Below are 10785 nucleotides of genomic sequence, written 5' to 3'. Positions count from 1 at the left end.
ACCGTGAAGTAATGGACATGGAGACATGTCCTCTAGAGCTTTTGACATTATTATTTGGGTATTTATGTTCATGAAATTTCCATAGTTTCTTGTTTCTGTTCACAATTAAAATTAAACAAAATTATGTATTTCTATAAACCACTAAATGAAATAGGTTATATTATATCTCGCTATAGCTTCTATAGCTCATGTTCGATATCGCCATTAAATGGCTTAACCCATTATTTAAAACCTCAGTCGAAATAGTGCACTAGCTAGTACTAATATACAATTGATGTATTGTTTTATTTTTTTGTTTTTTATATTTGGCACATGTAACAGAGTAAATGTGTTGGAAAGGGCCCATGTAATTATTTTTTATCTCATTATTTATTTACCATATCGCAATCGCACCACAAATGTTGATATGATACTACAATTAATGAAAAGAATCTCTCCTTGGAGTAACTTATTTTGCACTTAATAAGAGCCTGTTTAGTTCTCAAAATTTTTTACACAGTACCCATCACATCGAATCTTGCGGCACATGCATAGAGTACTAAATGTAGACGAAAAAAAACTAATTGCACAGTTGGGTGAGAAATCGCGAGACGAAACTTTCGAACCTAATTAGTCCATAATTAGACACTAATTGTCAAATACAAACGAAAGTGCTACAGTAGCCAAAACCCAAAAATTTTGGATCTAAACGCGGCCAAAGTTGGACAGAATTTTTTTTCACTTCTCTCTCTAATTAACTGTGCCGTTGAAATTTGTGATCAGTCCACACTTGGTCCTTGTCTGAATCAAGGACGTGGAACAGAGGTGCAAGGGAAATCTGAATCAAGGACGTGGAACGCACTTCAATGTGAACACGACCATTACGCATTTAGAACAAAACTGATATTTTTAGCACTTCAATGTGACCACGACCATTACGCATTTAGAACAAATTAAAACTGATATTTTTAGCACAATCTACGTCATCTATCCATAACAAGAGCATCAGTAGAGGCATATATACCGACTCATGGGGAAAAGGACTAAAAAAATCTCTCATGATTCTCATACTAGAGCATTGGTCTGGTGTGAACGGAACGTAGCTCAGCTGATTGTACTAGAATTTATCCACCCAGATTCTCTCGATTTGACACGGGTACTCACATTTTAAATGATTGTTTTCAAGATTTAATGACACTATTCTTTCAGTGGTAATACTGATGCACTTGTTGCTAGCAAGGCACATGTGGTGACTTTGTTAATCTCGTACATTTATAGGGGTGCATGTATGTTAGCGTCCGTGAGCTTTTGGGCTTGGACTCAAAAAGCTGACTTTCTGGCTTTTGTCTTCTAGTTGTTTTTTCTCATTGCTTTTGTAATTAATTTTGAGCTTCTTAGCACACACCAAGAGTTGGAAAAGCTCATCAGAATATGCTTTTTAGCTTTTAGTTCATTTCTCAGAAGCCAGCGTTCTAGCTTTTTAAAAGCTAGCTAGCTCAACAACTGGGTTGTAGTCAGATAAAACCTGAAACAAACATTCTAAGTCTACCTAGGCCTAACCTTAAGTAAAGTAGCCTGATTTTCTCCTATCATCAGGCTTGGATGTGTGGACTATGGAGTGCCGGTTCTATTTTTTTAGTCTGTTTGGCATACCTTCTTGAGTGGCTTCAACTTTTTTTTTTGTAGTTTTAGGTGAAACTATGTCAAACACTAAACTGAAGAAACAATTCCTCAAGAGAAGCCACAAAGAGAGGAAACCCTTTTTTTATACTTCAGGGGTCCTAATATGGCTTCCCAAGCTCCTCTAGCTTCTTTAGGTGAGAAACCGAAAACATGGAACCTTATTAATAATTAAATATTTCCTATATGAATAGACTTTAGATTGAGAGTCGACTTTTGTCTTAACATGGTTCGTTTTCTATGTTGATAACGATTTGCTTTCCTGTCGGGTTTTGGACCTTTTCTAGTGGTTTTTGAATCCGGTAGTGTAGAATTCACGTTGGAGATAAGAGTTCGACCATTGGATAGCGTATGAAATACAAATGCATTGATGCTCATTTCGTGTGCTATAGATAAATCTCTTGCGAGAGGACGAGATCACTCTCTTTTATACATCATATAAAATTCTAAATTCTTATATATAGACAACTAGCATATATGTTGTTTATATAACACTTAATAAACTTTTTTTGCATCACTTTACTCAAGATGTGCTAATTGCATTGATCGAGTATAATAAAAGCGCCCGGTAGGAGATGCGTGCTCTCTGCACGAGCGCTTGTCATGTCGAGCTTTTTGCCCGGAAGATTGAGGCAATCAGCGTCCGTAAGTGTGTAAGGATTGACATGGCTGGATTTGGAAAAGACAAGAAAATTGAATTAAATTGGCAAAATGAAATAGAAAACAAAGTTACCCTGTTTTTTTTAGAATAGTTACCCTGTTATTGTTACTCCCTCCGCTACAAACGCATGTCATTTTAGTTTTTTTAAGACATAGTGTGCGTGTGTATATATATATATAATTTGGGATGAAGAATATACTAAAATAGCAAATCTAATGTTTCCAGTGGCAAAGTGAGGAAGCCAAATGTTTGTTGATCTAGCAAAATTGGCAAATAGCTGTCATGTGAAGTGAAACAAAAGAAGTTTTTTTCTTATCCCCATTTCTCACATCTTTTTTGCAAAGCCGTTCTACTCCTTTTGTTGTTTCCTTTTAATTGCACGGACACGACGTGAGGAAGACTCTCGTTGACTGCACAAAACGACACCAAACCATGGCTTCGGTCAGACTATAACGGCTTGGCCCGACAAGAAATTCACACTAGATTCGCAGGGTATATATCATGCGTCTATCTAGAAAGAAATAAAAAAAGTTTAGCTGCACAAGTGCCTTATTACCTTAACGCTTACGTACGCCGCTTACGTCGTGGATCTTACACCTCTGTTTCATCACTCTCGGCGGCCGGCAAAAATATTCTCTGCATTTAGCCTACGGTTACTAGCTCATTTCCAACTCCATTTCGTGGACAAGAAGATGTCTGTCTTTTGTTGGGCTTTGGGGTGTGTGTGTGTGTGAATTACATGCGTAGAAAAAAAAAAGGACGTTCAGCTTTGGACACGGCAAATAAAGGCGCCGAGGTGGTCGTGCATCTGTCTATAAAGGGAAAGGGAAGTTCACAAAGCGAGCATCTGCATCTATCTGCGTATGTACAGGAGGATTCCTTCCTGCATCATGCCACCATGGCCAGATGCGCAAGTCCACTTGTTATCACCAACAAGAAAGCGAGCGCTACTTCCATACCAATGCAGACGGCTCGGCGCAATCATTTCGCATACGACCGCCACAATACGTGATCAACTACAGATATTTCACTGTGTTTTAAGAACCGATGAGCTACATATATGGGCCTGTTTGGCACAACTGTTGTGAGCCATTTTATTTGCCAAACACTTATTTCCAAAACAGCTTCATCCATGAAGTTGTTTTTCTCCTCATCTTACAAAGACATGAGTTGGGATAAAGCTGAAAAAAGTATCTTATCCTACCTCTCTCCCTCATTTCTCTTTCCCATCCATGTATGAAGTTGTTGGTGAAGCTGTTTTGCCAAACAGTTTTTCCTAAAACAGCTCAGCTTCACATAGAAAGTTGCTCATGAAGCTGTTTTACAAAAAAAAAAAAACAACTTTACTAGTGAAGTTGAGTTGTGCCAAACAGACCCTATATATTGCTCAGTTGCTCAACACCTTCCTCAACAAGTCAACATCTCGTTTGTGTCTCAAGTACTCCATCCAACAGTAGGAAGTCCTTCAAGTGAATAATTAAGTGTTCCAAATTATTCCCTCCATTCTAAATTAGAAGATATTCTGTCTTTTCTAGATGCATAGCTTTTGGGACGCATCTATATATGCATTATATCTAGACACATTATAAAAATTTAAGAACATCTTATAATTTAGAACAGAGAGAGCAATGTTTCCCGTTTGCTACCATCTAGGAAATTCAATTATCTTGGAGGTTGGCCGCGACAAATAATTTCCTTAGAGGTTTAACTGCCAAAGAAACAAATACGAGATCAACTTTTTTCAAAACATTAAGAAAATATGACAACTCACACGGATATATATGTGTTTTCTTAGGGCTGTTGAACCTAAGACATTTGCACCAACCGCTAAGGGCCATTACCTCGGGGTTTGAGATAGGACTCGACAAATATGTATTTTCTTAGAGGTTTCCTACAAGAACTAAGGTAATGATATATTTCTTGATGGTTCCATTTCCCATGTATGGAGATTATTAGCCGCCAAAGAGATATTATTATTTTTTTACCTTTGAGATTCTCTCTCCCTTGCATAGGGTTCATTCTTTTTCTTTAGTTGTAAAAGCTAGAAAAATGTCTTTTATATCAAGACTTCTTGTTGATACAAAATCAGTCTGCTCAAAACCTTAATCTATTTCACGGCGGCGCACGTGATTATCTTTCTTTATAAAAAGTAAACAATGTCAGTAGTTCAGGGAAGCTTCTCCCATGAACAGCTTTTTCATAAACAAACCCATGTCACAAAGAAACCTTTATCCAACAAACTTCTGTTCTGCTTATTCAAGTGGAAGCTAGGTTATTCAGCTGTGCCCAGCGCACTACTCAATGTTTCGAATTATATAAGCATCATGCCCACTTGGCCAATTAAGATTCATCCTTCTTTTTGTTTAAGAAAGGACTAATGCTGTCGATTGTCTCAAAAGCAGATATATACTCCCTCCGACCTGTAATACAACACATTCTAGCATTTGAAATTTATTCTAAAATATAAGGGATCCGGGGAAAAAAAAGATAATGTTCACTAGATAGAAATACTTGATTCATTAAATTTTTTTAGATAAGGGAACTTGATTCATTGCTTGATATAGTTTTGTATAAAGAAACTGAGAGTCCACCCTTTAATTATGGAGGATAGCATCAGATTTCAGTAATTAGGAGGCTTAGTGAGAGGTACATGCGTCTATTGCACGCTCCCTTATTTTGTCTGACAATGGCTAGAATGCGCTTTATTTAAGGATGGCCGGAGTATCGTGTAATGATAAGTTCTGCAACAACAAAAAAGAACATGATCTTTTTTTTTGGGAAAAAAACTTTGCCTATAATCTCTTATGTAGACTAGACCCGATCTTCCGAAAGGTATGATAGCGTCGATTGGTGGAGACTCGACGTTCACGATCTAGGCTTCTAACCAAGACTGATTCGGACCCCCACAACCGTTACACCACTGCTCCGTTGGTTATCAACCACGCGAACGCGATTGACCTCGCCGAGAAGGCTTTCCTGCAAGCGAATCGAGAATACAAGCAAGAACGAGATAAACGCAATCTGAAATTACAAATAAATATGAGGCTTATGATAATGAGAAAGAGTTCAAGTCTTTATTCGAAAGAACTAATCACCACAGGCGAACAAGATCAAGAACTGGGGCCTTGGTTCACAGCAAGCGGCCTTGACGGCGACAGTTGCAGCAAAACGACGTATGTTTCACGAGGAAATCAAGAACTAAACAAAACTCAAACCCTAAGGAGAGCGACAGCTGCTATTTATAGAGTCTTGGGTGTCACCCCTGGACGCGCCCCCTAATAGGCCCAAACACGATACACGGTCCAACGGACCAAAAGACGGTGTCGCAGCACCCTAGCAGTTTCTGGACGCTGACTTGTTTCGACGATTCCCGTTGATTCCGATTGTCTTTTGATGTGAAACCACTTAGATTGGCTTCCTTATCAAATTAGCTTTTCAACAATATGTAGATCGTCGAAAACGGAGTCCGGATGTGTCCTGGTTGATCAGTTTAAGGCAGACTGGTCCTGAAACCCGAGATGGGCTCCAACTTTTGTTGGACTGGGCCTCCACCATGAGAAAGATGAATTGGACGTCCATGCTGGTCCTCCTCATCTCTTTGGCTTGTATGTGATGAAGAAGTGATGTCCTCATCATCTCAATCACTGTGCTACCTGAAAATTTCTGTTATCCGGAATGCATGCATGAACATGCAGAGAACTTTCAGCCTCCACTCTTTCATGTCCCTTTACTCTCTTTAAGCAGTCTTGGCAATTCACACAAACGAACTCTGTTGGCTCGACATCGCGTATATATAGAGGCGTTAGCTCGGGGTCAGGCACAAGGCACAAGAGCAGTGTTGATGCGCCATTGATATCGTTGTTCTAGCCACCATGGGCAGCGGCAACGGCAAGGTGTACGCCACGGTGGTGCTCATCAGGCTCATCTACGCGGGGATGCACATCCTCACCAAGGCGGCCTTCAACGAAGGCACGAGCACCACCGTCTTCGTCTTCTACCGGCAAGCCGTCGCCGCCATCTTCTTGCTGCCCTTCGCCTTCCTTGAGATCAGGTACCCACCATTTATCTTCAGTCATTCATATTGCAAGGGCGAAGCCATACACCAAAGTCATCAGGGCCAGCTCCACTAATCAATCTACTAGAAAACAGTAAATTTGTATATGCATGTCACTAAGGATGAAAACGGTACGAAAATATCCCGTATCGAACCGTATCGTTTTCTATATTTAATCTGATCGAATTCGTATTTTCGGACAAATTCGAATTCGGTTTGAAATTCGGAACATCAAATTCGAAATCGGAACGAAAACGATTTAGACATTTTTTTCGACCGTTTTCTACTTTTCTACTTTTAATTCGGAATATCCCGAATTCGAAATTCGGTTTGAACCAAATTTGGCCCACTACAAGTCTAACTTTAGAAAAATCATATCTTTTTCATACAATCTCGGATAAAGATGATTTTTATATGAAAATTGTAGCTCTCGACGAGATCTACAACTTTTTAGTTCTTAGTTTTTTCATTTGATGTCTTGAAGATGTTCAAAAAAAAATAAACAAAGTCAGCGATATATTAATCGCGTACAAGCGCTTGTTACCTTAAAAAAAATCATATCTTCCTTACATCGTGTCGAATGGAGATACTTTTTAAGAAAGTTGTAGGGCTTGTTAATTACTATGTACTTGTTAATTGTTATGCACTTGGTCCTACGGGTCAATATTCTGTATTGATTTTTCGTATACCGACCGTGTTCAACATAATTTCGCTCGAATTAGTTCGTTTTCGAAATTTTTGATATTCCGTAAGTTCGTGTTCGTTTTCGTGTCCGGCTTTACCGCTTTCGTTTTCGTTTTCGTATTCAAATATAGAAGTAGAAAATGGTTGAGAGGTTTTCCGACCGTTTTCATCCCTACATGTCACCATGTGTGCATGCTCTCTGCAAGTCACCATGAATGATACTAAGAGAGTAGCTCATCTGGACATCTGGTGATGGATATATGCGTTTGCAGGAAGCGACCGGCGCCACCTCTGACCTTCAGGCTCTCCGTGAAGATCTTTGCTCACGGCTTCTACGGGTATGTTGGTGATTTCAGTATGTGCTTTGGCCGAAGCATACATAACTGTGCAGATTAATTTTCTCTTGTTGCCGCTGAAACACTGAGCGGTTTGCGTTCTGCGGATCAGGATGGCTGGAACGATCAACTTGTACTGCATTGGCCTGAAATATGCTTCAGCAACCTCGTCGTCGGCTATCTTCAACATCGTGCCGGTGGTCGCCTTCATCTTGGCCGTCATGTTCAGGTCACTCACTGATCGAGCTTAATTATTACCAAGAGGGGGCCGTCATGTTCAGTATGTAGCAGCTAACAATTCGTTTGGGCGATCGACAGGATGGAGACCCTGAAGCTCAGGAGCGTCCATGGCGTAGCCAAAGCCTCTGGGATACTCCTCTGCGTCGCCGGCGTCATCGTGCTGGCGCTGTACCAGGGCCCCCAGCTCAAGTCGATGAACCACCACCAGCTGCTGAAGCACCACGCGAGCGCGGCAGCAGCGGCGCAAGTCCATCACTCCAACAAGGAGTGGGCTCTGGGGATCTTCCTGATGACAATGTCGGTCGTGATATGGTCTCTCTGGACAGTGAAGCAGGGGCCGTTGCTGCTGGAGTACCCTTCCAAGCTCCTCAACACGACCCTGCAGTGCGTGTTCGCCAGCGTCCAGTCGCTGGCCATCGCGCTTGTCCTCGAGAGGGACTTCTCGCGGTGGAAGCTCGCCGGCCCCGTGAGCCTCGCCTCGGTGCTCTTCACGGTACGCAATTAAACACGCCACACCGTACCACTACCAAGCAGGCGGCCATCTCTTGGCCAAGCAAGTCACTTCTGACCTTACGCTGCGCCTGCTGTTCTTTGTTACTACAGGGCATCGTGGTGGCGGCGATCTCGTACTACCTGCAGATCTGGGTGATCGAGAAGAAAGGGCCCGTGTTCCTGTCCATGTCGATGCCGCTGAGCCTCGTCTTCACCATGGCCATCGCCTCTTTCCTGCTGGGCGAGGACGTCAGCCTAGGCAGGTAATGGTATTGGTAACCTCACATACATCACATCGATCGCATTCGCATCGATTGCCAGCCACACAGACGTCACCGGCGATGGAAAACCATTTGCTCGCGACTGCCTTTTGACTTGCGCACGTCCCCCACAAGTGGCACCGTGTCGAGGCCACGGAGCCCAGAGACGACGATGTGGGGTTAGTTGTGGGCAACGATCGATCGAGCTGATGGGGTGCCGACCCAACGGATCGAGCTGATGATCTATTCAGTCGTTTCGCTGTCTGCGAACGCTTTAGCTATCTCCAAACGACTCATCTGACTCATCACTGTATCTTGTATGGGCGCAGCATTATAGGCAGCGTCATCCTCGTCGCCGGCCTCTACAATGTGCTGTGGGGCAAGAGCAGGGAGGACAAGCAACAAGCGGCGGCGGCGGCGGGCGAGACGACGGACAGCAGCGGCCGCGACAACGGGAACGTGGACGTGGAGAAGAACGCGGCGGCCGTGCAGCCGGCGGGCGGGGAGGAGGAGGAACAGGACCACAGGACGCTCGACGACGCGGCGGCACCCAAAGTCTGACATGACACGCGTCCGTGCGCGCGTGTGAATCATGCATGCAAAGCCATCGGCCGATTCACGGCAGGCGTGGCGGGCGTACCACCGGTGTTTGTGAGATCACTGCAGAAAGGATGCGCAGGCAAGCAGGATCAGCCAGGCACTGTCGCACTGATCATGTCCTCATCACCCTATCTGAAAGCGGTTCTTGGGCTGTTCAGCGCCCTATATGCGTATGCACCACCCTTTACTGTGTACATCACATCAAGTTAATTTCTGGGTGATGATTGAACCTTTCATAAAGATTTTTCTTTTCTTGTAATAAAAAAATCTGCTTTAGTTTTCTTTAAAGGAAGAAGAATCTAGTTTATTACCACCAAATCGTGAAATGGATGTGGAAGCTCCAACGCAAAGAGCGAGCCGACTAGACAGGGAAAACGGAAGCAAGCAAAAGGGAAGCAGCAAGCAGGGCTAATGACCCTACGGGTGAACTCCCTTTTCTTAAATGTGGTTTAAGATTGCAGAATATAATAAGATACACCTTTATTGTTTTATTATCAAAATAGAAACGACAACTACGAGCAAAGTTGTTGGACCCAGTTGTTTTTTTTACGATAATGCTTAGACGCAGGCGTTCGTTCGGACGCGGCTTCCCAGGCCTGCGCAGCGGACCGGCCCAACAGGCGTGCTCACCTCTATATCTCCCCCAGTTTCCCCACTCCGCCTCGTCCGTCGCGGCTTCACTGCGCCGTCCGCCCACCCCACTCCACCACGCCGCCACAGCCATCCCCCGCCGTACCCCACTCCGCCTCACCCATCGCGGCGGCGACGTTCACTGCACCACCACTGCTCGGGCGCCACTAGGAGAAGGTCGCCGCTGGCCAAAGACACCACGACAGGGAGCCGTATCACCACCGACCCGAGCTTCCTGCCACGATGGGCCATGGCCACCGGTGATGCCATGTTTCAAGTGTCTCAGGTGTTTCAGACGTATGTTTTCAGTGTTTCATCTAGATGTTGCATATGTTGCAATGGCTATATACGCATGTTGCAATTCTATATTTCAAGTGTTTCATCAGGATAATGTATGTTGCAAGTATATGTTTCAAGCTGGGGTGAAGTCAGGATCCATACATGGGGTGGGGGGGGGGATCCGTGGAGGCATAGAGTATCAACAAATCCATGCGAAGGAGCACAACAAATTTAAAGTGTAAATTCGTTGTGGCCAGCTCGCAAGGCCAGCATGTCCACGGTAGCAAAAAAATTTTTGCCCGTCTGATTCGTGATCTGTGGTTCTTGTCTTTCATTACACGCGGGGGCCTCGGCGAGTATATACTAGCTCCAACCCAACCCTAGCTCTCTCGTGCATCTCCTCTCTCTCCCTCCTCTCTCTCGTGGCGGCGGCGCGGCGCCCAGGCGAGGCTGCCCCAGCACAGCAACGGCGGCAGGCGCGGGCGAGCGCGCTCGGCTCTCCAGCTCTCTCGGCTCCGGGCGCGGGTGCGAGGCGAGGGCCGCAGCGCGGCGCCCTAGCGAGGCCTTCCCCCAACGCGACGGTGCGGCAGCGCGGGTGGCCCCTAGGGGCGTCCCCAGGACGCGGGGGCTCTGACGCGAGCAGACGCAGGTGAAGGTTGCCTCCCACCCTGCTCCTCTCTTTCCTTCGCCGATAGCCAGCGTCGATCTGTGCTTGTTGCCTTCTTTGCTGGGTCGATCCGGGGCCTCCATGGCTGCATCCGGTGCCTCCATGGTCGGATCGGTCCTCCCGCGCTTATGGCCGCCGTCTTGGGTGAAGAGCCACCTGCGCCCTATGGCCGAGCTGCAGGGTGGGCACACACAGGTCAGTCGAGGTGGGCTAGGCCATGGTAG

The 10785-nt window shown here is 44.8% G+C and overlaps 1 protein-coding gene across 1 annotated transcript; it reads left to right on the top strand.

The window, feature by feature from the left end:
* The first annotated feature begins 6153 nt into the window (after window positions 1–6153).
* On the top strand, window positions 6154–9375 carry LOC136552449 (WAT1-related protein At5g64700-like). The gene is made up of 6 exons (XM_066544020.1): window positions 6154–6371; window positions 7331–7396; window positions 7506–7622; window positions 7712–8126; window positions 8237–8388; window positions 8715–9375. The coding sequence occupies exons 1-6, from the start codon at window positions 6193–6195 to the stop codon at window positions 8944–8946; spliced, it is 1161 nt and encodes a 386-aa protein (XP_066400117.1). The 5' UTR covers window positions 6154–6192; the 3' UTR covers window positions 8947–9375.
* The last annotated feature ends 1410 nt before the right edge of the window (window positions 9376–10785 follow it).

Source organism: Miscanthus floridulus, chromosome 4, assembly GCF_019320115.1.
Source record: "Miscanthus floridulus cultivar M001 chromosome 4, ASM1932011v1, whole genome shotgun sequence".
NCBI lineage: Eukaryota > Viridiplantae > Streptophyta > Magnoliopsida > Poales > Poaceae > Miscanthus > Miscanthus floridulus.
The sequence above is the reverse complement of the archived record's forward strand: the minus strand, read 5'-3'. Positions and strand labels throughout refer to the sequence as shown.